The following is a 27,838-nucleotide window of genomic DNA, read 5'->3' on the forward strand; positions in this document are numbered from 1 at the left end:
ACCTGCGAGACCCGGCGCACGCGCAGACAGTGACCCCAACCCAAGCAGGCGAGCGAGAGCTTCCCACGCCCAGCCCAGGAGCCCCCCCTCCCCCCCCCCGCCGGCTCCAGCCCCGGAGCGCCGGGGACCCAGTGCGCGGTCGCGGCGTGCCGCCAGGGGGCGGGGCTTCGCGAGGAGCGTCGGGTCAGGGCGCCAATCGCAGGGCTGCTCCGCCTCCGGGCTCGGTTTGAAATTCCGCGGGGGCCTAACGGCTCGCGGAGCCGGAACCTGGAGCCAGACGGTCGGTGCTTGTGGGAGGTTGCTGCGCTCAGCCCTGCGTAGGGGTCTGGGGCCTCGACGCCCGGCTGCTTGGAGCGTCCGCCATGAGGAGAAGGTGCGGGCCGCGAGGGAGTCCGGGGGACGCGGGAGGGAACGACGCCCCTTCCCGGTGCGGGGCCGGTACGGGGCCCCCGAGGCGACCCTCGGCCCGGGGGCAGCTGTCACGTCACCCCCGCCGGGAGTGGCCCGGGCGCGGCCCGCAGGGCCGGGGAAGCACTGAGCTGGAGCTCGGCCCGAGGGCGCCGGCGGGGCGGAGGCCAGGCCGGACGCGCACCGGCCCCGGCGGCCTTGGGGTCCCGAGGCCCGGACGCGCCGGGTGCCCGCGAGCCCCGCCCGCCGCGACTCAGGTGCTGCCTCTCGGCCCAGGTGGCTTGTTCCCGGGGCTTCCGTGGGCGGGTTTCTCGGTTGTCTTTAAACAAGGCCGCCCGTGTCTCATTTCTCCTTGGCTTCCGCAGCGTCGGCTGCAGAGCTCATTTTACTTGAATTGGAAAGATAGCCCGGTCTCCTTGAAACCGGAACTCCTTGAAGGGGGCGCCTGGGTGGCCCAGTCAGTTAAGCGTTGGACTTGGCTCAGGTCGTGCACGGTTTGTGGGTTCGCGCCCCGCGTGGGGCTCTGTGCTGACAGCTCGGAGCCTGGAGCCTGCTTCGGAGTCTGTGTCTCCTTCTTTCTCTGCCCTTCCCTGCTCGCTCTGTCTCTCTCCGTCTCAAAAATAAACATTAAAAAAAAAAAAAAAAGATTCCATTAAGGAATTCTTTTCCAGGGGTTTTAACACCTCCGGTTTTTAACAACCAGACTCCCCACACTGCTCCTCACCAGCCTTGTGACTTGGGACAAGATGGTGAATGGCAGTGCTCTCTTACCCGCCTTTCTCCGCCTGATTTCTCTCCATAGCACGTACTGCCGTTTAATGTATGATGTGCCGGGTTATCACCTTTCTTTTACTATTAGAATGTCACCTCCAAAGGGGCAGAGATGTCACTTTTGTTCTAAAACAAGAATAAGGGGCGCCTGGGTAGCTCAGTGGGTTGTGCATGGGACTTCATCCTGCTCACGATCTCACGGTTTGGGAGTTCGAGTCCCAGAGGGCTCTGTGCTGACATCTCAGAGCCTGGAGCCTGCTTCAAATTCTGTGTCTCCCTCTCCCTCTGCCCCTCCCTGATCTGACTCAGACTCTCTCTCTCTCTCTCTCTCTCAAAAATAAATATTTTTTAGAATTTTAAAAATAAATAAATAAAAATAAAACAAGAATTAAACCAGGGCCCAGGCCTCTTGTGTTAAGAGCAATAAAAATGTTAAACAGTGCTTTCTGTGAGCAGTGGGTGAGGCAGTGATGATTCATGACTAGTCTGCAGTTATTGGTCACACCGATTGCTTTGTGGCTGGAGGAGGCTTTTCCTTCCATAATTACTAATTCCATCGTTCTTTTCCAAATGCTTGCCTTCCACAGAATGGGAATTTAGTACAAATCATGGTACCACTGGGAAAACAGCCAGGGCTTTAAAAGTAACCTCAATAGGGGTGTCTTTGTGGCTCTGTTAAATGTGAGACTCCTGATTTCCACTCAGGGCATGGTCTCACTGTTAGTGAGATAGATCCCCACATCTGGCTCTGTGCTGATGGCGCTGAACCTGTTTGGTATTCTCGCTCTCTCTCTTTCTCTCTCAAATATTCTTTATTTTTAAAATAAACTTAAAAAAATAAAAATAATCTCAGTAAAGCTGTTAGTTTTAAAAATTTGGCGCATAATCTGAAAGTGTTTTTTAGTTTGTGACTTAATTGAAAAAAACTTGGCTCTGTTTACGAATTAATTTAGTCAACTTACTTTCACAAAATTAAATGACATGAGCTTTGTAGATCGCAAATCCAATTTAAACCAAACAGATATTTACACTAAATGGACTGCTAACCTCCGGCAGAGGTTAGCACCAATAACTAAAAGCAGTATGCACACAATTGTAATTAACCATCCCTTGGGGTTGATTCCCTAACAAATCTTACTGGACCTGTTGGAAAATGGATGTTTGGAATTACAAATCTTCTACTTGGAGACTGTTCTCACACAAGTACAATTTTCAAGGAATTAATAAAAGTTCCACTCTTGAGGAGCCTCAGTCAGTTAAGTGTCCCACTCTTGGTTTTGGCTCTGGTCATTATCTCACGTTTTCGTGGGTTCGAGTCCACGTTCCAGCACTGACACTGCAGAGCCCGCTTGGGATTGAGCCTCCGTCTCCCTCTCTCTCTGCCCCTCCCCCACTCACACTGTATCTGTCTCTCTCAAAATAAACTTTTTAAAAAAAGTTAACAGCCTTCATGCTGATTCTTCTATCACTCTGACACGTCTTTCTTTATTCCTAAGATTAGCTTTACTTTGAAAAAACAGCCATAATCTCACTCCTCCCTACCTCCACTGTCACCGCCCTGGTCCAAGTCACCACCATTATCTTTTTTGCCTGTGTCGCTCTGGTCTCCCAGCTTCTGTCTTGGCCTCCTGAAGCCTATTGTCAACACAAGGCTCCATGCCCCATCTTCTATTCAGAATCCTCCAGTATTCTGTGTTTTAGAGTAAAAGCCTCTGGCCTGCTGTTGTGCTCTGCGCCAGTCATACCAGAGTCCTCGCTTGTTTTGAAACCTACTAGGCACTGTCCTACCTCAGACATGGGCCTCTGCTGTTCCCTCTACCTAGATCTCTCCTCCCCCGCATGTCCCATGTCTTGACCCCTTACCGCCTTTAGGTCTTTGCTCAAAGATCACCTTCTCAGGACGGTCTTTCCCGACCAGTCTCTTTAAAACTGCAACTCCCCTTTCCTACACCTTCAGTACCCCTTATGCCCTTTTCTGCTTGATTTCTCTCCACAGCACTTCCTACCATTTAATATAAGATTCGCTTATTTATCACCATCCCTCCTTTTTTTTTTTTTTTTTTTTTTTTGTGATATTAGAATGTAAACTGCAAAAGGGCAGGGATGTCCGTTTTGTTCAATGGCACATCACTGAAATGCTGAGAATACATATGAGAGAATACATCCCAAGGACACAAAAGGTTATAAAAAGGTCCAGTTTTTCCAGTCTCTTGAACCTAAGTCACCGGACTGGAAAAGATATCAAATGGTCTTTGAAACAATTTCTTACCTTTGTGTAGCATGCAGTTTGATGGGTGTTAGTATATGCAGAGTTGTGCGCTTATCACCACGGTCAGTTTTAGAACATTTTCAGCATCGTTTCCAAAAGCCCATACCCAGTAGTAGTCCCTCCTTTTTCCCCATCCTCCTCCCCCCTACACCCCAGCCCCCCAGAACTACTAATCTCCTCTGTCTCTGTAGATTAGCCTGTTTGGAATCCTAGGATGCTTTGTCATTTGTGACTAGTTTCTTCCCTTGGCATAATGTTTTCAAGGTTTATTGCCAAGTAATACTCCACTGGATAGGTATAGCATATTTACCTCTTCTTTAGTTGGTGGCCATTTTGAGTGGTCTGTACTTTTGGGCTGTTACCAGAAGGCTGCGTAAACATTTGTTTATGAGCTTTGTGTGGACATGGTTTCGTTTCTCCTGGGCAAAAACCTAGGAAGGGGATTGCTGTGATATATGGTAACTCTGTCTATGGTATATGGTATAGCGATATGTGGTAACTCTGTGTCTGTGGTATATGGTATAGCGATATGTGGTAACTCTGTGCCTGTGGATTGCTGCCGTATATGGTCACTGAGGATCTGGGAGACGGTTTTCCAGGGAGGCTGCACCATTTTATGTTCCCACCAGCAGTGTATGAGGCTTGGGATTTCTCCACATCCCTGTCAACGCTTGTCATTGTCTTTTTTATTGTAGCCATCTTGGTGCCTGTGAAGTGGTATCTCTTTATGGTTTTGTTGTGTTTCAGTAGTGGCTAGTGTTGGCCATTATGTCTCTTTTTTGGAGAAATGTCTATTCAGATTCTTTTGTTGTGCTAGAGTTGTATCGTTCAGAAAAATGATCACTTTACCTTCTGGATGTTTTGCAGAGCTAGGCAGCCCTGCTCATACGTATCTCTGACTGTGTGAGAGCTTATGAACTCTGGGCTGTAGCTTGACGCTAGAGGCATAAGGAGCCTTTGGCAGGAACTCCAGGCCATTCATTTTACATTGTTTTACTGAACAGTTGCTGTGCATTCGGGTAAAATGAAGATGGATAAGATGTGGCCATCCTTGCCCTTGAGTCTTTGGCCTAAGGGGGGGTGGGGGTGGGGGAAATGACTGTGAGGAGTGCACGGCTGTCCAAAGAGGGTGGTGGCAGGTAGAAGGTAATGGACAGAAGCAGGGCAGCATCAACAACTGAGAGCTAGACGGGGTTGAGTGAGGAGCACGTCCAAGGAATGCTCTGGAAGTCCCCATGGCTGGAGTCTAGGGAGTGGGGGGTGGGAGAGATAAAGAGACATACCTGGAGAGAGGTTTTAGAAAGCCTTTCCTTTGAAGGTGGTTGAACAGTTTCCTGAGGGCAATGGGAAAATTTGAAGGGAGGAGTTAAGCAGAAGACTGACAGGATTTGGTTTACACAAGAACCTGGGGATTGGCTGGGGTAGAGTGGCCAGGTCAGCCTGGAAGAGACCGGAGAGCACTCTCTGAAGTAGTGACCGTCTGAGCAGTGCCCCAGGCTGGTCTGGCTCAACACCAGGGTTTTACATTCAAGTTGAATACTGACCACAGATTAGATCTTGTAGGTTATTTATTTATTTATTTTTTTATTTTTTTAACTTGAGAGAGTGGGTGTGAGTGAGGGAGAGGGGCAGACAGAATCTTAAGCTCTACGCTCAGTGTGGAGCCCAACGTGGGGCTTGATCCCACAACCCTGGGAGTCAGTGCTCAACCAGTCGAGCCACCCAGGCACCCTAGACCTTGTAGGTTATTTTTAATAAAATGAAAAAAATTAGGTTTTTGATTTATGCATTCTTTTGTCTTAAAATTGGAGTGCAAAGGGATTATATGCCTGGGAAATAAATCTCTTTAGTTGAACTTTAGTTCATTGAGATTAGAATAATTAACTTTAGTTAATTGAGATGAAGTAAATACCTTAATTACATATTAACTCCCTTCCCTCCTTCCTTCCTTCCTTCCTTCCTTCCTTCCTTCCTTCCTTCCTTCCTTCCTTCCTTCCTTCCTTGTCTGTCTTTCTGTCTTTCTTGTAGGCTCCACGCCCAGCATGGGGCCCAATGAAGTCTTGAACTCACAACCCTGAGATCAAGACCTGAACTGAAATCAAGAGTTGGACACTTAACCAACTCAGCCACCCAGGGGCCCCTACCTGTTAACATTTCTAAAATGAATGGAGTGCAATAATTTTTTTAGTCTTTATTTATTTTGAGAGAGAGAGAGGATGTGCAACGGAGGGGCAGAGAGAGGGAGAGAGAGAATCCCAAGCAGGCTCTGTGCTGTCAGCAGAGCCTGATGCAGGTCTGTGTCTAACAAACTAAGATCATGACCTGAGCCAAAATCTGGAGTTGGACATTAACCGACTAAGCCACTCAGGTGCCCCCACAGTAAATTCTCTGAAACACTATTCATTATCTGGATATCGATATTGGCCATCTGGTATGGGCAACTGGTGTTTGTGCCAAAATTTTTCTTCACCTAGAACAGGCAACCTTTATTTTCTTTAATTAAAATTTTTTTTAATGTTTGTTTATTTTTGAGAGAAAGAGAGGCAGACAGACAGACAGTGAGCTGGGGAGGGCCAGAGAGAGAGGGAGACAGGCTCTCTCTGCTGGAAGCAGGCTCCGGGCTCTGAACCATCAGCGTAGAGCCAGAGAAAATACTGAAGCCTATGGAGAAACTGCTGTTCTTGGTGATCTAGCCTGGTGATTCATACAGCCACTGCATTCCCTGCGGCACAAAGGGGCCAACGAGAGCCTCTAGCCCCCTCCTTTTTAGATGGCACCCCTCCAGCTGAAGTGACTTGTTCTGGGCCTCGCTGCTGACTGGTGGGAAAGCACATCCAGATTCTAGTTTTTCTGTTGTCAGAGCAGTGTCTTTGTTATCCATTTGTTTCTAAGAAAGAAGAGAAATTTCTTGTGCTTTGAATATTACTTATTTTTGAGAGAGAGTGTGGGTGCACTGGAGGGGCAGAGAGAATCCCAAGCAGGCTCTGTGCTGATAGAGCCCAGTGTGGGTCTCAAACCCACAAACCATGGGATCATGACCCAAAGTCTGATGCTCAAACCACTGAGCCACTCAGGCACCCCTGGTTATCATTTTTAAAGTAAACTTTTTTTAAAGATAAAATACAAGGTGCCCAGCTAAATTTGTATTTCAGATAAACAAGGAATTTTTTTAGTAAACTTTTTGTAATTGAAGAATATCATACAGAAATGTACATAGATTTCAAAGGCAGACTCCATGGATTCTCACAAGGTCTGTATACACGTAGTTAGCCCGTGTTCCTTGAACTCTGTCCCAGGCTCCCCCTCCCAGGATAATGGGCACCACCATCCTGACTTCTGAAGGCACACCTTAGTTTTGCCTGTTTTTTGAATTTTATATAAATGGAATCACATAGGGATATATGCTTTCTTGTCTGGCTTTTTTCACTCAAGACTTTTTCCTTTTCTTCTCCAACTTTTGTTTTTCCACATTAGTTTGTTTTACTTCCTTTTTTTTCTTTTAGGTTTGAGATATAATTTACATACAGTAAAACTGACTCATTTTCCATGTACAGTTTGAATTTTGGTCATTGTGTACAGGTAATCGCTGTTGAGATCTAGGACCACTCCACCACCCTAAAAAAGTTTCCTTGTGCTCTTTTGCAGTTGATCCCCTCCCCTGATCCCAGGCAATTAATGTGCTTTCTTTCACTATAGTTTTGCTTTTCTAGAATTTCATAAAATGGAATCCTATAGTATGTAGTCTTTTTGCATTTGACCTCTTTCATTTAGCATAGTTCATCATAATGTTTCTGAGGTTTATCCACATTGTGTATTCATTGCTGTCTATTACATCATAGGAATGTACTATAGAGAGGCCGCGTGAACAGGGGAAGGTCAGAGAGAGAGGGAGACAAAGAACCTGAAGCAGGCTCCAGGCTCTGAGCTGGCTGTCAGCACAGAGCCCGACGCAGGGCTCGAACCCACAAACCGTGAGATCATGACCTGAGCCGAAGTCGGACGCTTAACCGACTGAGCCACCCAGGCGCCCCAGTGTTTATTTTTGAGAGACAGAGCACAAGAGGGGGAGGACAGAGAGAGAGGGAGACACAGAATCTGAAACAGCCTCCAGGCTGTCAGCACAGAGCCCAACACGGGGCTCAAACTCACAGACTGTGAGGTCGTGACCTGAGCTGAAGTCGGAAGCTTAACTGACTGAGCCACCCACATGCCCCTCACTCTTATGCTATTCTGAGGAGTACTGCTCTGATCATTCCTGTGCTTGTCTTTAGCGCATATGTGTACGTTTCTGCTGGACCTGCATGTAAATGTGCAATTGCTATGTTCAGATTTGATAGATGCTGCCTACAGTTTTAATGTGGTTGTACCAGTTTATACTCCAAACCAGTAGTATATGAAAGCTCTGGCTTTTCTGTATCCTCACCATCAGTTTTGTTTTTGATGTTTTTTTTATTTTGAGAGCATGTGTGCGCATGAGCTGGAGACGGGCAGAGAGAGAGGGAGAGCGAGAATCCCAAGCAGGCTCCATGCTGTCAGCACAGAGCTTGACCCTGGGTTTGATCCCAGGAACCGTGAGATCATGATGTGAGCTGAAATCAAGAGTTGGACACTTAACAGACTAAGCCATCCAGACGCCCCCTCACCAACACGTGATGTTTGTCTTTTGTAATTTTAGCCATTCTGTAAGTCAGTAGTTGTTATTTAAGAACAAGAAGAGCGTGATAAATTGCCAGCTGTGTTATAGGATCTTCTCACCAAGCAAGCTCTTGTGTTGGTGGGAGTTTATTTTGTCTGGCTTATCTTTACTTTTTTTTTTTTTTTTTAATATTTATTTTTGAGAGAGACCGAGTGTGAGAGTGAGAGGTAGGGAGGGGCACAGAGGAGACAGAATCTGAAGAGGCCCCAGGCTCGGAGCTGTCAGCACAGAGCCCAATGCGAAGCTTGAACTCATGAGCCATGAGGTCATGACCTGAGCCAAAGTCGGACACCCAACCGACTGAGACACCCAGGCGCCCCTACTTTTTTTTTTTCTCCTTAATCTCTACACCGAATGTGGGGCTCAGATTCACAATCCTGATACCAAGAATCACAAGCTCTCCCGACTAAGCCAGCCAGGTGCCCCTGTCTGGTTTTCTTGTATAATTCTGTATTGTACTGCCATGGGTAGACTTATTGATGAAAGTCCACATTCCGAGTGTTATTCAGAAGATTAAACTTCCACTGTAAGGTGATACTGAATTTTGTTTTGCCAGTGTTGTGGTGTTTGGGGGGAGAAGAGTGGTTAAAGCTGAATGCTTGTTTTCCATTTTTTTTTAGCCTTCAGGCCACTGAGAATCTAGTAAAGTTTGGTTTTAGTCTGGAGGCAGTGCCTCGTATTACTGGCTTCTCTTTTGCTTTTCAGTGAGGTATTGGCGGAGGAGTCGATAGTATGCCTCCAGAAAGCTCTGAACCACCTTCGGGAAATCTGGGAGTTAATTGGCATTCCAGAGGACCAGCGGTTACAAAGAACTGAGGTTGTAAAGAAGCATATCAAGGTGAGTTGGGTAGCACCAGTCTCTTTACAGTGGGGCAGGGGTAAGGGTGCTGCTGTCTCATCTGAGGTGGCTACACAGGTGACACCAAGATGTCATAGGCTCTTTGTGGTTCTGTTTGTATTTAAGTCCTCTCTTTTTTTTTTTTTTTAAATGTTTTATTTATTTCTAGGAGAGAGAGAGAGAGAGAGAGAGACAGCGTGAGCAGGGGAGGGTCAGAGAGAGAGGGAGCCACAGACTGAAACAGGCTCCAGGCTCTGAGCTGACAGCACAGAGCCCGATGCGGGGCTCGAACCCACGAACCGCGAGATCATGACCTAAGCGAAAGTCGGACGCTTAACCGACTAAGCCACCCAGGCGCCCCTTAAGTCCTTTCTTAAGAATTTGAAATTATGAAGGTTTTGGTGTTATTTGTTGGTTTGGGGTTTTTTTCCCATTGGCCTCAAACTTTTATGGGACTGTTTTCTGCTTGTAGGACCTCCTGGATATGATGATTGCTGAAGAGGAAAGCCTGAAAGAAAGGCTCATTAAAAGTATATCCATCTGTCAAAAAGAGCTGAACACCCTCTGCAGCGAGTTACATGTTGAGCCATTTCAGGTACATGACGGGGTCTTGGGGGTCCTGCTGGGGTCTGAGGTTAGGAGGGAACTCTCCTTGGGGAATGCTGGCCATGAAAAATGGGGAGAAGTTGCCACCTAATCAACAAAGTAACTGTCACTTATGTAAAGAGTTACCCTGTTGAGAGGTAGCAGCTAATGAGTGTTGCAATGCTTTGATCAAAAACGAGCCCTGTATTTGTAGGGTGCTGTGTGTGTGTGTGTGTGTGTGTTTTCCGCCCTAAGGAAAAGCTAGGTACAGATGTTACTGTGCTTTTCTTTTTTTTCTTTCTTTCTTTTTTTTTTTTTTGTTTACAAATAGTTTATTGTCAAATTGGTTTCCATATAACACCCAGTGCTCATCCCCACAAGTCCCCCCTTCTTCTCCTCCATGGTCCTCCGTTAAGTTCCTCCTAATCCTCCTATACGTGTAAACATATGATATTTGTCTTTCTCTGCCTGACTTATTTCACTCAGCATAACACCCTCAAGGTCCATCCATGTTGCTATATATGGCCAGATTTCATTGTTTCTCATTGCCATGGAGTATTCCATCGTATAGATAAACCACATCTTCTTGATGCATTCTTGATGCATTCATCCGTTGATGGATACTTAGGCTCTTTCCATGTTTTAGCTATTGTTGAGAGTGCTGCTATGAACTTTTTTTTAATGTTTTATTTATTTCTGAGAGAGAGAAAGAGAGACCGCGTGAGCAGGGGAGGGTCAGAGAGAGAGGGAAATACAGAATCTGAAACAGGCTCCAGGCTCTGAGCTGTCAACACAGAGCCTGACACGGGGCTTGAACCCATGAACCACGAGATCATGACCTGAGCTGAAGTCGGACGCTTAACCAACTGAGCCACCCACGTGCCCCTGTGCTACTCTTTCTTTGAAAGAAAATGAAAAGCACTACCTAGGAAGCAAAAGGGACTAATGATACAAGGAAAAGTTACCAAAAAACCTGCCTTTGTGGGGTTTTTCATACCCAGTAACTGCACACCAGTGAACCAGCCAAAATGGCTACTTGAGAAGAAATGTCTCAAAAGCTGGAGCGTCAGGAGAGCACAGTCAGTTTTGGAGCGTGTGTGATTAGCTCTGCACCCGGCTGAGAGGTTGCTGTTTTGTGGTCCAGCTTGAGGCAGGGCTTGAATGAGGACACCCACAAGGATGAAGTGAATAATGGGACTCCAAGGCATGTTCCTGGTTAGATCCAGTACAAGTAGCACTGGGATCATAAAAGTGAAAACCGCTGTGGAACTTGGGAAGGTCATTAGAAGAGACTGAGAGCAAGGCCAGCGCACGGTGGCTGTACTGTGGCGCCAGGAAGGTTCCTGGATCCCTCTCCCTGTTACAGGAACAACTACCTCTGTACCTAGATGGAGTCAGGCTGGGAGGGAGGCCGCCTTTAAGGAGGTAATGATAATTCACACCTGGCAGCCAAGAGCAATCAGATCATGGGATCAGTGGAATTTTTTTGGAATCTACAGAAATGGCATATATCATTGATTTTGAACAAATAGTTACTTTAGTCTTTTTCTGTTTTTTAAAACTTTCAGTGTGAAATTGGGTGAAGAGTTAGATATACAGTGATACCTAGATCTCCCTTAAATCACATGACAGTTTTTATTAGTTCACCAGTGTGGAATAAAATTCTATAAATTTTTAAGACCTATAACTGCCACCTGTTTATCAGCTGCAGTAAAGCAAGGAACTATTGATTTTTACCGCATAGGTGATGTTTGTAGGATTGTTGGGATGAGCATCATGTTATGAGCTCAGTAGACGCCCCTGTAGCTACCTCAGAGCAAGCGTCCCAACCACCTTTCACCCCTCGCCAGAGTGCCCTGTAGAGACCTTCCTCAGGGGACCTTCTTTGTGCCATATTTTGCTGGCCAGGAGTTGATGTACTGTTAAGTTTAAGAGTCTGTCATCCTAGGGGCGCCTGGAAGGCTCAGTGGGCTAAGCATCTGACTTTGGTTCGGGTCATGATCTCAGTTTGTGAGTTCAAGCCCACACCAGGCTCACTGGTGTCAGTGCGGAGCCTGCTTCGGATCCTCCGTCTTCCTGTCCCTCTGCCCCTCCTCTGTTTGCGAGTTCTCGCTCAAAAATAAACATCGAAAAAAAAGTCATCCTGGCCTTCTTCCATTGTCCTTCTCTTCCTGTGAATAAATCCACTGAGAACCTTATAACAATGGCACATTGTCTCCTGCAGGAAGAAGGAGAGACGACCATCTTGCAACTAGAAAAGGACTTGCGCACGCAGGTAGAACTGATGCGGAAACAGAAGAAGGAGAGAAAACAGGAACTGAAACTACTTCAGGAACAGGATCAAGAACTGTGTGAAATTCTTTGCATGCCCCACTACGACGTGGACAGCGCGTCCGTTCCCAGCCTAGAGCAGCTGAGCCGGTTCAGACAGCACGTGGCCACTTTGAGGGAAACCAAGGTAAACGGTTTGACTTCCTGCTTCCTAAACGTCAGTGTGGCTCTCCTGGAGGTACTCGTCATCATTTTATTTTCTAGGCCTCTAGACGTGAGGAGTTTGTCAACATAAAGAGACAGATCATACTGTGTATGGAAGAATTAGAGCACAGCCCAGACACAAGCTTTGAAAGAGATGTGGTGTGTGAAGATGAAGATGCCTTTTGTTTGTCTCTGGAGAATATTGCAACACTACAAAAGTTGCTACGGCAGGTAATGACCACTCGCTGCTCCGTAGTGTCCAGCAGTTTGAAAAAGCTGACAGGCTTTTCCTTCAGTCTTAAATAAGGAGCCAATGTAAGTTAAAAGAGGAAGGATAAAGATACAACATCCTTGATTTGTATTTTTAAAAAAAAGTTTTAATGTTTATTTTTGAGAGAGACAGAGCATGAGCGGGGAGGGGCAGAAACAGAGAGGGAGACACAGAACTGGAAACAGGCTCCAGGCTCTGAGCTGTCATCACAGAGCCCAACCCAGGGCTCCGACTCGGGAATGGCGAGATCATGACCTGAACCGAAGTTGGACACTTAACCAACTAAGCCACCCAGGCGCCCCTATTCATATTTATTTAAAAAAAAAAAATTGTATGTAGCTCTAAGAATGTGAAATTAAGTTTTTGGATGAAGTAATATTAGTCATGTAAATTAGTTTAGTGGTTTTTTTTTTTTTTATGTTTGTTTATTTTTGAGAGAGACAGAGAGTAAGTGGGGAATGGACAGAGAGAGAGGGAGACGCAGAATCCAAAGCAGGCTCCAGGCTCTGAGCTAGCTGTCAGCACAGAGCCTGACACGGGGCTCAAACTCATGAACCGTGAGGTCATGACCTGGGCTGAAGTCAGAAGCTTAGCCGACTGAGCCAGTCACGCGCCCTAGTGTTTAATTTTTTAAGTTAAAAATTTGAATCCGAGATCTTGGTGTTTGAGATCCTACTATAACGTCAGCCATACAGTTTGTGTTCAGAAGTCACAAAAATACACTGTTTCACAGTCTAGTCAAAATACTTCTCTGTGTGAGTCCAGACATTTCTTTGTGGGAAGGCAGAGGGCTGGCCTTCCTTATTCTGCTGTCTTTGGCCTAATCGTTGGCTCCCTTTCTTGCAGCTGGAAATTAGAAAGTCACAAAACGAAGCAGTGTGTGAGGGTCTGCGGGCTCAGATTCGAGAGCTCTGGGAGAGGCTGCAAATACCTGCAGAAGAGAGAGAAGCTGTGGCCACGGTTATGACTGGGTCAAAGGCCAAGGTCAGGAAAGCGGTAAGAAATCCAATGGGCGCTGGGTTGGCAGTCTCTACGAGTGTCAAGTCTGCTGTCCTCACCAGCTTCCTGCCTCGAGCCAGCCTGTTTTTAAGACAAGCCTCAGATGAGGGTGGCGGTGGCCACTCATCTGTCCTTTACGGTGCCTTTCTTAGGTTCCTGGTCCCATGACCTCACTGTTAGAAAGAGCATTGATGTACCTCTGCTGCTTTGTATTATAATTTTATATAAGGGGGTGGGGCATGGGAACTTTTGCATTCCTACGTGGACATAAATATTTGGCAAGCGCCTTTACCAAAGCTCCTTGTTTCAGCTGCAATTGGAAGTGGATCGGTTGGAGGAACTGAAGATGCAAAACATGAAGAAAGTGATTGAGGCGACTCGAGTGGAGCTGGCTCAGTACTGGGACCAGTGTTTCTACAGCCAGGAGCAGAGACAGGCTTTTGCCCCTTACTATGCTGGTTCGTACAAAAGTGATCTTCGTGTGACGGCAGACGTTCGCCGGCACGTGTTGCCTCTACTGAACAGATATGGCTGCGTTTTCAAGCCATTTAGCATAAATTGCCATTCCTGTATGAATACACGTTTGCAAATGCTGCTAGGAAGTAAGGGGTTTCTTGATTTTGGAAGTGGTAAATCACTGTAGCCTGTGGTTGTGAGGCGCAAGTCTGTCGGGGGCTTAACTCTGTGCCCGGTGCAGTGTCAAACCCTTAACGATATTAGCTCACTTGGTCCTCATGTCAAGAGATGAGGACACGAAGGCACATGAATGTTCAGCAACTTCACCCAGAGGCAGCACATAAACAGCAGAGCCCACACTTGAGCCCATGGTCTGTCCCCAAGAGCGCAGCAGAATTTTAGTCTGAGCCGAACGGAGTATAAAGATGAGCCTGTCTACTAAATTCACCAGTGTTCTCAGACATTTTCTGTGGGCAGGATGGAAAGGAAGAAAACGAAGGAAACCAAGGACAAGGCAAGAGATGACCTCGAGCTTTGAGAAGCTTCTTCATCGTAGCCTGCGCCCTGGGGGCCTCAGTCCCCACTCCCCTCCCAGGCTGGTCATGTGACAGAGCTGGCTTTTAGTAGCCGCGGCATATGCTTATTCGTGTGTCACTTGTACTCTAAGGAAGAAAAATTGATTTCCATTTTAAGAGGGTGAGAATGAGGGGTTGGTAAATTGGGATACTAAACACTAGTGGATTTTTAATCTCCCGGGCTTGTGTCTTACAGAGGACTACACAGAAAATCTGCTCCAGCTCCATGACGCCGAGGTTGTGCGGTTAAGAAACTACTATGAGGTTCACAAAGAACTGTTTGAAGGTGTCCAGAAGTGGGAAGAGAGCTGGCGGCTGTTTTTGGAGTTTGAGGTACCGCCCTCGCTTCTGGTTCCCTGCAGTGCAGTCAGGGGTTAAGAAGGCCCTGGACAGTCAGAATCCACTCTCCTTTGCCCTTTACCAGGTTTCTCCAACCCTGTGTTTATCAGTAAATCTCTGAGTTCCTGCCTGCCTATCTGTACTTGTGAAGCTTACGTGTGGGAATGTGGAAGAACAAAATGCATGCCTTAAGTAAGGCGCTGGTTACGTGAAGGGAGTGCAGAGGTAGCGCACCCAGGGCAGGCATGGCTGCCAGTCAGCGGTGTCCCTGGCTTCTCCAGCCCACAACTTCCCAGCCACTAAGGGGTGGCCTTTCCCTCAGGTCCAGAGTGGCTCTAGAGCCCCCGCCGTTGCAATTCAGGCATTGCCCCTCCATCCCCTCTAAAGGCTCTTCCCAGCGTCTCTGCTCATTCACCACACGGGCTGCTGGCGGGCCTGGGGCACTTGCTGCCACAGATAAATTCAAGTTCTCGGTACTAGGAGGGAGAGAGTGGATTTGGGGTAGGCGGTTACCATTCGCTACCATTCCAGCCGTTGCCGTCTTCATAGAAAGTCTGCCTGGGTATCAGGGCACAGCTTAGTCTGAATCCCTTTTCTTCTGGTAGACTGGGCACTCAAAGCATTTCGGAGCTCGGGGCTGGGACTGGGGGAGCCAGACAAGACGTGTGGGGCACCAGGGGAGTCCTTCTCAGAGCTGGAAGGGGCCATGAGAGAATCCTGAGCTCAACTCCTTCAGGTTTATAGGCGGGAAACTAGGACTCCCACCTGGAGAGAGACGTGTCTCCTACGGCTGTTTCAGAGCAGACGTCCTAGGCCTCGGTTACTCCTTAACTTCTGGCTGGAAGCAGAAGGAAGAGTATAAGCAAGTCTTGTTGACTTGCCGGTATTTAACTGTCCCTTTAGTTAGTGTTTAATAGGCGGTCGTCAATCAGATGGTCTGGAAGGAGCCTTCCAGAATTCTTGTAAAGAATTCTGGAAGAATTTCGTTACAAGCTCGGCCCCCAAACTGTCAAGATTGTTTCTGAACTTTTCTGACAATCTGCTCCTACTTTAGAGTATATAAACCTAATTTATACGTACAAATTACATGCTTAGATTATGTTCTGATATACTATGTACGTGATAGAGGGACAGAAGCCAGAAATGGGGGTGGCTGGGTGGGTGGCTTAGTCGGTTAGGTGTCTGACTCTTGATTTCAACTCAAGTCATGATCTCCCACTTCGTGAGATCGACCCCAGCCACCATCCGGCTCTGTGCTGACAGCGCAGAGCCTGCTTGGGATTCTGTCTCCCTCTCTTTCTGCCCTTCCCCTGCTCACGATCTCTCTCATGCTCCCTCAAAAATAAATAAACATTAAAAATATATTAAAAAGAAGCCTAACACTATACATTTTTACTTGCCCATTTTGTGAGTGTTAATTTCATAAAAACCAGATTATAAACCTCTTAATTGTGCACATTTAAGTCATATCATCAATTTGCCAGGGGTGAGTGGGTACGTAGGGCTGTCCGAGTGTAGACCTTTCCCTTGTCCCTCCACATACCTCATTCCCTGTAGGTGACAAGTCACGTCTGACATCTGAACCAAGTAGGGGAGCCAGTGACATTGTGCACTCCATATTAAAGCATACCTCATTTGAGACCAGAAAGGAAACAAACCATAATCGGTGCCGCACCCGTGTGCGTGGCCTCGCGCCTGCCCGCGGGGCCCGTACCCCGCTCCCCTAGTTGTGGAACTCCATCCTCTCTCTGCCGCCAGTGGAAGAGAATCCAGAACTCTCTTGGAGTCTCCTTAGTACAGATCAGCTTATGAAAGCAAGGAGTCTTAGCAGAAGTAGCTGCTCTGACCGACCATCTCAGGGCTTACTCTAAGTAAAATCTGTTTTCCACAGAGAAAAGCTTCAGATCCAAGTCGATTTACAAACCGTGGAGGGAATCTTCTAAAAGAAGAAAAGCAACGAGCCAAACTTCAAAAAATACTCCCTAAGGTAATATTGCCACTGAGTTTTTGTTGCTTGGCTACAATATCCTTTGCTTTGAACTGTCCTGCCCCGGAACTGTCTTCTCTTCTAAAGCTTAGGCCAGTTTAAGTATCTCCTGAGCCTTCCTAGCTGCTGAAATCCAAGGCTGATGAGCTTTGGCAAGGATTAGCTTCTTGGGGCCGGGAGGCTCCAACAACACATTCATGTTTTCATGGTTCTGGAGGCTCTGGTCTGAGATCAAAGTATAGTAGGGTCGGATCTTTATGAGGCCTCTCTCCTTGACTTGAGGATGACTTTCCTCCTTCCCTGTATCTTTCCATGGTCTTCCTTCTGTATGTATCTGTGACCAGATTTTTCTCCAACAAAGCCACCGGGCATGTTGGGTTAGGACCCACCCTAATGACCTCATTTAAGTTCATTACCTGTTTGTCCAAAAAAAGCCACATTCTGAGGTGCTGGGGGTGGGGGTTAGGACTTAAACATGAATTTAGGGAGGATACAATTCAGCCTATAACAAAAGACAAACTTCTGAGAAAGTGCTGTGGGCTTCATTACTGTTCTCCATTTTAACAGTAATAGCGTTTATTGAATTAAGTGCTGGATACTATTACAAAATATTTTCCATTTAGTCATTTCCAGTAAAAATTTTTTTTAATTAATGAATTATTTTAAATTTATACCCAAGATAGTTAGCATATGCAGCAATAATGATTTCAGGAATTGATTCCAGTGATTCATCCCCTACGTGTAACACCCCCAGTGCTCATGCCAAGTGTCCTCCTTAGTGCCCCTCCCCCGCAATGCCCCTCCAGCAACCATGTTTGTTCACTGTATTTAAGAGTGTCTTGGGGGGCGCCTGGGTGGCTTAGTCGGTTAAGCGTCCGACTTTCGCTTAGGTCATGATCTCGCGGTTCGTGGGTTTGAGCCCCACGTCGGGCTCTGTGCTGACTGCCAGCTCAGAGCCTGGAGCCTGTTTCAGTCTGTGACTCCCTCTCTCTCTGACCCTCCCCTGCTCACGCTGTCTCTCTCTCTCTCCTAGAAATAAATAAAACATTAAAAAAAAAAAAAAGTGTCTTATGTTTTGTCCCCCTCCATGTTTTTATATTATTTTTGCTTCATCTGTTCATATGTTTTTGTATCTTAAATTCACGTGAGTGAAGTCACAGGATGTTGTCTTTCTCTAAGTTCACTTAGCATAATGCCCTCTGGTTCCATCCACGTAGCTGCAAATGGCAAGATTTCATTCTTTTTGGTTGCCGAGTAATACTCTATTGTGTATATGTACCACATCCTCTTTATCCATTCATCTGTCGATGGACATTTGGGCTCTTTCCATACTTTGGCTACTGTCAGCGCTGCTATAAACATGGGGTTGTGTGTGCCCCTTGGACCAGCACACCTGTGTCCCTTGGAGAAACACCTAGCAGTGCAATTGCTGGGTCACAGGGTAGTTCTATTTTAGTAATTTCCATTTTTAATGAGGAAACTGAGGCCCTGAGAACTTAGGTAACTTGTCCACCTTTTCATAGCCAGTAAGAAGTAGACTCCAGATCCGAAAGCAGATTGGGGTGCTCTTCACCTTCACCGCCTATCTAATGCTGCTTGTCCTCCCCAGTGCCTCCAGCTTGAGGCACCAAAACCCAGTTAGTTAGACTCTGGGTTTCCCACCTTCCTGTGTGCCATGACTGAACTGTCCCTAGGATTTGTTTCCAGGTCCCCCTGACCTGTAGCCGCGGGAGGCCAGCTAGCTGAAATTCGGCTTATGTGCTCTGGGGCGGGAGTCTTCCTTTGGGAGAATACTTTCATCTGGGTTTCATACCAAGGATTTGAAGTGATTAATATGTTTTTCTTTGTGGTCTCAGCTGGAAGACGAGCTGAAGGCACGGATTGAAATGTGGGAACAGGAGCATTCGAAGGCATTTGTGGTGAATGGGCAGAAATTCATGGAGTATGTAACAGAACAATGGGAGATGCATCGAATGGAGAAAGAGCGAGCCAAGCAAGAAAGAGTAAGTGAGCACAGGGTGGGCAGACGACGACGGTAATGTGAGCAGCCCAGGGTCTCTGCCGGGAGCTGGCCTGGCTGAAGGGCTAGCCCATCGCAGCTCTCTGAGCTCTGGGTTTGGGCACTTGGCACTAGCTATCTGCCCCTGCTTCTGCCCCATCCCACACCTATTGCCTTCCTGGGGTTCTTCATTGTTCCTTCTGACTTTCACACAGCAACTGAAGAACAGGAAGCAGACCGAGACAGAGATGCTCTACGGCAGCGCTCCGCGAACCCCCAGCAAGCGGCGAGGACTGGCACCCAACACACCAGGCAAAGTGCGCAAGGTGACCGTGAGGCTTTGTGACCTGCTCTTTACGAGGGGTTGTTGAGGCTGGGCTCTTGGCCGCCTCCCACCTTCTGCCCTACAGTCGGGAACGGGTTTGGGGGACCTTCCAGGTTGAGTCCATCTGAAAGTGTGAACGAAAGGCAGTACTTAATCCCAAGTAATAACTTGATAATGACAGTCAAGCAGTGGCCAGCTTTGATGGGTGCCTGTGGTTGAGGCCTTGGATTAATCTCGGGGGAGACCATGACCATCAACATTCTGTAATGATGAAGACCTTCCGAGGTTCATCCTAGAAATTCCAACAAGTGACCATGATATTCTATGAAAGACTTTCATGTTTAGCAAATGGGATACTTTAGCCTTTTCTTTGATAAATGAAGTAGAGCATTATTTCCTTTCTCTTCCTTCAGCTCATATTTTATAACCAATGGATCATTTAAAAAGCACCTGCAAGGGCGCCTGGCTGGCTCAGTCAGGACGTGCAACTCTTGATCTCGGGGCTATGACTGTGAACCCCACGTTGGGGGGTAGAGTTTACTTAAAAAAAACAAAAAACAAAAAACACCTGCAGTATAACTTTTTTATACTGAGAGTATTTGGTTTTCCTACTTTTTAATTTTTTTAAATGTTTATTTTTGAGAGAGAGAGCGTGAGAGGGGGAGGGGCAGAGAGAGAGACAGAATCTGAAGCAGCCTCCAGGCTCTGAGCTGTCAGCACAGAGCCTGATGCAAGGCTCGAACCCACAAACCATGAGGTCATGACCTGAGCCAAAGTCAGATGCTTAACTGACTTCGCTATTGTTGATAGTTTTTATTAAAATTTTAAAAATTTTATGTTTGAGAGAGACACCGTGAGCAGGGTAGGGGCAGAGAGAGAGGAGATACAGAATCCAAAACATGTTCTAGGCTCTGAGCTGTCGGCACAGAACCTGACTCGGGGCTCAAACTCAGGAACAGTGAGATGATGACCTAAGACAAAGTCCAATGCTTAGCCGACTAAGCCAACCAGAGGCCCTATTTTAGTTTTTTAAAGTTGTATTTATTTTGAGAGAGATAGAGACAGTGCAAGTGGGGTAGGGTTGAGGGAGCAGAGAGAAGAGACAGAAAATCCCAAGTCTAATGGGCTCTAACTCACAAAAGCGTGAGATCATGACCTGAGCCAAAACCAAGAGTTAGATGCTTAACTGACTGAGCCACCCAGGTGGCACAATATTAAATAGTTCATATATTTTTTTTTCATGTTTTTTATTTCTGAGAGAGAGAGAGAGAGAGAGACAGCATGAGCAGGGGAGGGCCAGAGAGAGCGACAGATACAGAATCCAAAGCAGGCTCCAGGCTCTGAGCTGTCAGCACAGAGCCTGACGTGAGGCTCAAACCCACTCACTGTGAGATCATGAGCTGGGCAGAAGTCGGAGGCTTAACCAACTGAGCCAGCCAGGTGCCCCTATATTTTATTTTTAAGTGATCTCTCCAACCCATGTGGGTCGGAGACTCAAACCTTGAGATCAACAGTCACACACTCTATCGACTGAGCCTATCAGGCACCCCATAATAGTTTTATTATGAAAATAATGTGACAGGGGCATCTGGGTGGCTCAGTTGGTTAAGCATTTGACTCTCAATTTCAGCTCAGGTCATGATCTCATAGTTCATGAGTTTAAGCCCTGCATGGGGCTCCACACATGCAGGCTCTGACAGTGCAGAGCCTGCTTGGGATTCTCTCTCTGCTCCTCCCCTGGCATGCATGTGCCCGAGTGCGCTTTCTCTCTCTCAAACTTTAAAAATTTGATAAGCTTTTAAAAACATAGAACATTAAAAATCAATTCTAGAAAGGTCTGTTTTAATTAAAAGTTTGCAAACCTCTGTGCTACATGCTGAGCATAAAAAGAAGCAAGATGGCCCTTGCTCTTAAGGGGCACCTGGCTGGCTCAGCCGGTGGAACAGCCCTGGACCTCGGGGCTGTGAGTTTCAGGCCCACAGTGGGCAGAAAGATTGCCTAAAAATACAATCTTAGTTTATCGTGATCAGACATTTCTCAAGTCCTGGCTGCCCTGATCCCTCACTCTGACCCACGGTGGTTGTAATGATCGGTGCTGCCTGTGGCAGCGTCTGAGTGTTGGGCCGGCTCCGATCCTGGTTCATGTGGTGTTTTCACACTTTAAGTCTTGTCTGCCAAGGGTGTGAAGCTGCGTCTCATGATTCGGTTTCTGGCCCCTCATTACTGATGGGGGCCGGGCCTCTTGCCATGTCGGTTGGCAGCATTTGTGTCTCATGTAGTCTTTTTATGGTATTGTGTTGACGGACAAAGTGTTTTGTGGTTCTCTTTTTTGTTCGCTAATTTAAAAAAATTTTATTTTGAAAGAGAGCATAAGTGGGGTTGGGGCAGAGAGAGAGGGACAGAGAATTCCAAGCAGGCTCCACACTGTCCGTGCAGAGCCCAACCTAGGGCTCGAACCCACAAACCACAAGATTATGACTTGAGCCGAAATCAAGAGTCCCTGGATGCTCAACCAGCAGAGCCACCCAGGTGCCCCTAGTTTACATTTTCTTAATGTTTTATATAAATACAGTCATACAGTATGTATTTTTTGGTCTGGCTTCTTTCATTTAGCATATGTTTTTTTGAAATTCATCTGTGTTGTTGCATGTATAATGGGTCACTCCTTTTTATTACGGAGCAGTATTCCCTTGCACGATTTGCTTATCCATTTGCCTGTTGATGGACACTTGGCTGGTGGGCAGTGTTTGGGCTGTTACAGCTAAAGCTGCTACATTTCTGTATAGGTCTTTGTAGGGATATCTGTTTTCAGTTCTCTTGGGTAAATACCTAAATATGATAGATTTAAGAACAAAACGGCTGTACCATTTACAGTTTAGTCTGGACAGAAATACTTTCAATACTTGTCACAGTTTTCCTCTAAGCTCTTAACCATATAAACCCATCTTTCTTAGACTGTTTCCCGTACTCCTTTCTCTACAGTGGAGGGATGGGCCACGAGGCAGGTTATCCCACCCCCATAATCTGTTATTCTCTTTAGCTCAACACTACCACCATGTCCAATGCTACGGCCAACAGCAGCATTCGGCCTGTCTTTGGGGGGACAATCTACCGCTCCCCTGTGTCTCGACTTCCACCTTCTGGCAGCAAGGTTAGTATGTATACTCTGTGTTCAAGGACATCCCCGGCCCCTTTGCCCAGCCCCTCCCTCCCCCCCCCCCCCCCCCCCCCCCCCAAGTTCTAGTTTCTAAGAACCTAGGATTCGGGTTTCATGGAGATGTGGAGAGTAAGCTAGCATATCTGTCAAAAAACAAGAAACAAAACCAGTGGTCATCCTGAACCCCAGTACTATGGTGGGAATCGCCAGGATGCAGTCAGGTTCAGTGGAACCCTGGTCTTCAGCTGCTGCTGAGGGAGGTCCGTGTGTGGGTTCGAGCCCAGTGACACTGGGTCACTAGACAGAATCGGGAACTCCCCCATCAGGAGAGGTGGGGAAGGTGTGCTAAGTGTACCTTTATTTTACAGACTGTGCTCAAGATAGGTATTCTGCAGGTCATTAAGAGTGTAGAATTTTTTTTTAAGCCACAAGTAGAGGATTATAGACTCATGAATAACAAAGACGGTATCAGCCGTTGGGGTGCGTGCGTGCGTTCACTGTGAGGTTGGTGCACAGCTCTCTCCTTCCTTTCTCTGCAGCCAGTCACCACTTCCACTTGTTCGGGTAAAAAAACACCCCGTGCTGGCAGGCACGGAGCCAACAAGGAGAACCTGGAGCTCAATGGCAGCATCCTGAGTGGTGGGTACCCCGCCTCGGCCCCCCTCCAGCGCAACTTCAGCATTAATTCTGTTGCCAGCACCTATTCTGAGTTTGCGGTAATTCACCTTTTCTGATATCTACCAGTCTCTGGGGAGCACACAGTTGGGGCAGAGCGGGTATCTTCCCAAGGGCACCCAGGCTGTTAGGACAGTTCTTTGGAGGCTGAGAATCCCTTTCCTGCTTTGACCATGGCACGGGGCAGGGTGGGTTAAGGGGTATACAAGAAAGAAGTTGGCAGCAGCAACTAGATATGTAGCCTGGATCCTTCTGCTTAAGAAATACCATTCCCTGGCTGCAGGAGGTGGCCCTCTGCTCACTGCCCTGGTGCTCTCTTGGTGGAGTTCTTGGTAATTGTCTCCATTCTTTGTTCTTAGAAGGATCCGCCCCTCTCTGACAGCTCCACTGTTGGGCTTCAGGTCTGTATGGCAACCCTGCATGTCCCATGTCCGCTTTCCAAACTCCTCTGTCCCATCTGCTGGCTTCATTCCGCTCTGGGCACGGGGCTACACTAACCAATCATCTAGCTGTGCTACCACAGAACCTGTTTTTACAAAGGAAGCAGAAATTCCTAACGCGGACCTCAAGGATATCTGACTTAAGTCCCAATAGACTAATCTGCTAATTAACCCGAAAACTTGTTCAGACTTGAATTGGATTCTCAGCCCTATCTAAAGTCAGGCAAAGTTTTTATTTATCACATAGCTCACAACAGAAGACCTTCACCCTCCCCAGTTGTGACAGCAGAGGCCTCCACTGTGCCAGAAAGAACAGAGGCCCCATCACGTGGGGAGGGGAGCCCCAGCTGTGTGCTGCCTATCATGAGGTTCTTGGCCTGTGTGCTGATTGTTTCCTGGAGTATATGACTTACTAACCCCTTAGGGCTGACTTGCCAACTTTCTGTCTTCCGTGAGCTAGCCAGTGTTCCTTTCCTTGCCTGTTTCTACCTCATTGAGCTGCTAAAGCATAATGTGGCACTGGAAGGTGTTTCCAGATGCTCCTCAGTTCCTAGTAACCTACTCCGTGTTTACTAACACTTAACTGCACTGCCCTTAACAATGTGTCTTCCCTCCTGGAAAGCAAGGCTGCTCCTCTCCCTCTGGGGGGGGTGGGAGGGGGAGGCATTGCATTAGAGCCCGGTGCCCACTCCTACTGCTGCAGTGACAGAACTGGGCAGTTGCCCAAGGCACAAGCTTGTTTTGAGCATTGAAACAGCTTCATATTATGGCACCTCTTTCTAATTAAAGGATCGGTATGGTTTTATATATAGAAGACCTGTTGCTCTGGCTAGCCGATTGCTGGACAGAGGGTCCAGCTTTCTCTTCCTTGCTTGTTTAGCCAAGCTCCAGATCATCCACATGGGGCTTAAATGTACCCTGCTTGTCTCTAATCTGGTTTTGGCTGCTGTGGCTGGTAATAGACTCCAGCAGGTGGCACCAAAGCCGATAGACTAACCTCTACTAACCTCTCTCTCAATGGTCATTCACGCTTTGTCTTCTTTTCCATGTGCTCCAGCATGAGATCAAATCACCAGCAGGTTACAAGGCCCTCAGCCCCAGGGATTGGTAGATAGACGGTCTGGCCCATTGCTTTACAAAGGGCTCAAAAGACCAAAGGTTGTTGCCTGCCTAGCTTGACAACTCAAGAGAGTACTTTGTGGGACATGAAGGGCTTCTCTTCTGGGAGGTTTTAACAGAATGTACGGACTAAGGAAAGGGGTCCCGGGCATACGTGCACATGCTTAATCTCTGACTAACAGAATGGTGCTCAGAGTCTCTCATCTTGTGTTCCTAACAACCTGTGCTGGAGAGGGACCTCGGTCTCAGAGAAACAGCCCTCAGGGGACTTCGTGCTGACATTTACTCATGCTTACGAGGGCGGGCTATATAGAAGAGGGACAGTACTGCCACTGATGTTATTTATTTTTCAACAGCGAGAACTTTCAAAGGCTTCCAGATCTGATGCTGCTTCTCGAATCCTCAATTCGACCAACATCCAGTCCTGAGAGGCCCTGAGCGGTCAGCCAGCTGTGGCTTCCTGTGCCTAGACTAGACCTAATTTAGAGGGTGGCTTTCATTTTCCTTGAGTTTAGGTGTGCTTGAGAATCTGGACAGGTTCCGCTACCCCGGGCCTAACTTACAGAAGCAAATGAGTGTCACAGATGAAAGGCCATAGTAGGCTTAGTGGGTCTTTAAAACCTTGATTTTGGTTTGACCCAAGAAATACATTAAAACTTAATTCATAGCAGTAAGTGCAAATTTTAGCATATGGAACCTAATTTTTCTCTATCCCATATTTCTACTTGCTGGAGCACGATTAAGGGCTTGTATTTCACTGTTGTATAGGAAAAGGAGTGTGCCCGTCCCCGGGGTAGGGACCTGGAGTAGTATTGGCTCGTACGCTGTCATTAGTAACTAACATCTTCTTTGTTGAGGGATGTTCAGTTAACACTCTAGCTACAGTAGCTTTGCTGTCACCTACAGATCTGTCTCCACCACACAGGACAGCCTTCCTCCTGCTGAGGATGTCTGTGTGTCAGAAGCTCAGAGGGCCTGACCTACTGCCAAAGAGGTGACGGGAGGCTGGGAGCTCCTGTGTTAAACCGTGTACAGTTCTGTTATAGTGCAATGCCCTTTGGGGGGATGTGTGTGTGTGAACACATATGCCGGTCTGAACTGTGTTTCTTCAGTTTTTCTCTGGGTTGAGTCTCCCCATCCCTCTGCGCACTGGGCCCGAGTTCATCTATGCCTATAGTTGCCAGGTTGGGAGGCTGTTGGGAGGGGTTGGGCCATTTCTGTTGTGGAGATCTGGAACTTTGCACAAATCAGTACTGGGGAGGTGTTCCTGCTACCGCGGCCACATCCTTACCTACCCTATTGATCACTACTGCTCTCCCCAAAGCACTATTTATTCCCATTGTGTCTGCCTCTGCCAGTACTTCTGTCTGCACATTCAATGGTTCTCAAAACTCACCAGCATGGATTTGGTCTGGGTCTTGCCGTGCTGCTTAGTCAGATGTATACGTGTCCTGTTTTTAAAAATATAAATATATTGTTAAAAATAAATTAAAATGTGTATACTTACCTTTCAAAAAGATACATTGTTTTTTTTCTCCCCACCAAATCACTTTTTGGTTGGTTTGGTCTGTGGAAAACAGAAAACTAAAAAAATGTAAGATTTTTTTGTTGGGAGTATGGTTTTTATGTACTTCTGTGCATTTCTAGATTGAGAGAAAAACTCTACCTCCTGATGCAGAAGTTTCTGCTTGCATTGCTGTCTGTCCCTACCAGGACACCTTGCTTTTTTGGCTTAACAGCCTTTTTAGTAGAAAATGCACATTTCAAGTGTTCACTTGGATCCATGTTGACAGTTTTACACACCTGTGAAACCACCCCCACAATCCAGTTTCTGAACATAACTGTTAATCTCCTGCGCCTTTACAGTCTCCCCGCCCGTTGCCCACCCCTGCCAACCACTCATCTGCTTTCTGTCGCCGTAGAGGAGTTTGGATTTTCTAGAGTTTTAACTAAATAGAATCCTGTAGTATAGATTTCTTGGTCTGGCTCTTTGACTTTTTCATTTTGAAATTCATCCATATTGTTTGTGTCCATATTTCATTCCTTTTTATGGTAGAAAAAGGATTTACCCACGTATTCCATGGTGCAGGGAGACCACGGTTTATTCACCTCTTATGGGTTATTCACATTTGGCTTGTTTCCGGTTTGGGGCTATTAAAAATACAGCTTTGTTAACGTTCAAGCACAAGGCTTTGTATGGAGATGTACTTTCCAGGGGAGAAAAATACCAAGGAGTAAAACAGCTGGGTCTTAGGGAAGGTAGCTCTGTTTGTTTTCCAAAGTGGCTGTACTGTTTTATATTCTCGCCAGTAACAGATGAAGGTTTCAGTTCCTCTGCCTCTTCTCCAGTGTTTGGTATGGTCAGTTTTTATAATTGTAGCCATTTTAGGAGATACGAGGCAGTGTCTTCATTGCAGTTTTAATTTGCACTTCCCTGACGATGTTGAGCATCTTTTCACATGCTTATTTGCCATCCTTACCTTGTTTGGTGAAGTACCTATTCACTGGTTTTTGCCCATTTTAAAAACTGGATTGAGTTTTGAGATTTCTCTATCCAGGCACAGCTCAGATAATGCGGATTTGGTTCTAGACCACCACAATAAACCAAGTCAAAGGAATTTTTTTAGTTTTCCAGAGCATGTAAAAGTTAATAAACTGCTACAGATAGTGTACACTTAAGTGTGCAGTAGCATTAGTTCCAAAAAGTACTTAACCTTAATTAAAAACTATTGCTAAAATTGCTAATAACCATCATGAGCTGTAAGTCATAATCACTCATCACAGATCACCAAAGAGTATGAAATATTACCAGAATAGGACACAGAGACCATAAGTGAGCAAATTCTGTTGGAAAAATGGCGCTGACAGACTTGATGGATGCAGTCTGCCTCAAACCTTCAAGTTTGAACAACCTTCAACGCAGTGTCTGCGAAGCACGATAAAAAGGCGTGTGTACGTGCTGTGGGCACAAGTCCCTTGGTCCTGGGTTTTGCAAAGACCCTCTCCCTCTCTGTGGCTTGTCTTTCCAGGTTTTTAACAGGGTCTTTGAAGAGCAGAGGTTTAAGTCTGAGGAAGTCCGTTTTTCTTTGGGTTGTGCTTTTGTTGGCCTAAGAAATCATCATTAACCCAAGAGGTAAATGTTCTCTACAAGTTTATAATCTCAGGTTTTGCATTTACTTCTGTGATCCATTTTGGCTCTGGGCGTATCTATCTATGTATATGGCTCCAGCTAGGACTTTCAGTTCATTTTCTTCGCATATCAATGTCTAGTTGAAAAGGATGTCCTTTCTCCACCATGTTGCTTTTGTACCTTTGTCAGAAATCAGTTGCCGTAAGTTTCTGTTCCACTGATCCATTTGTCTTAATGGCCAAACTACACGGTCCTGATTACTGTAGATTTATACTAACTCTTGAAATCAGGTACTGGTAGCTTTCCAGTTTCCTACCTGTAAAA

The 27,838-nt window shown here is 46.6% G+C and overlaps 1 protein-coding gene across 3 annotated transcripts; it reads left to right on the plus strand.

Annotated features, from left to right (window-relative positions):
• Nucleotides 1–193: 193 nt before the first annotated feature.
• On the plus strand, nt 194–25,903 carry PRC1 (protein regulator of cytokinesis 1). Of its 3 annotated transcripts, XM_039257743.1 has the most exons (15): nt 194–373; nt 8,850–8,982; nt 9,455–9,577; nt 11,792–12,025; nt 12,103–12,273; nt 13,160–13,309; nt 13,623–13,770; nt 14,540–14,676; nt 16,574–16,669; nt 18,526–18,672; nt 18,884–18,994; nt 22,034–22,144; nt 22,690–22,866; nt 23,185–23,226; nt 24,741–25,903. In XM_039257743.1, the coding sequence occupies exons 1-15, from the start codon at nt 363–365 to the stop codon at nt 24,810–24,812; spliced, it is 1,863 nt and encodes a 620-aa protein (XP_039113674.1). In that variant the 5' UTR covers nt 194–362; the 3' UTR covers nt 24,813–25,903. The 3 variants fall into 3 exon arrangements, with proteins under 3 accessions (XP_039113674.1, XP_039113680.1, XP_039113689.1); XM_039257749.1 differs by lacking the exon at nt 23,185–23,226 and having other exon boundaries at nt 196–373; XM_039257758.1 differs by lacking the exon at nt 23,185–23,226 and having other exon boundaries at nt 198–373; nt 22,690–22,789.
• The last annotated feature ends 1,935 nt before the right edge of the window (nt 25,904–27,838 follow it).

This window comes from Hyaena hyaena, unplaced genomic scaffold, assembly GCF_003009895.1.
Source record: "Hyaena hyaena isolate Hyena2069 unplaced genomic scaffold, ASM300989v1 scaffold_13, whole genome shotgun sequence".
Classification (NCBI taxonomy): Eukaryota; Metazoa; Chordata; class Mammalia; order Carnivora; family Hyaenidae; genus Hyaena; species Hyaena hyaena.

What these genes read in the sequence shown, in the direction of transcription:
- PRC1 (XM_039257743.1), top strand. An exon ending in CCACTTTGAGGGAAACCAAG is followed by an intron (nt 12,026 to 12,102) that starts GTAAACGGTTTG and finishes TTTATTTTCTAG; the next exon opens with GCCTCTAGACGTGAGGAGTT. An exon ending in TTCAAAAAATACTCCCTAAG is followed by an intron (nt 16,670 to 18,525) that starts GTAATATTGCCA and finishes TTGTGGTCTCAG; the next exon opens with CTGGAAGACGAGCTGAAGGC.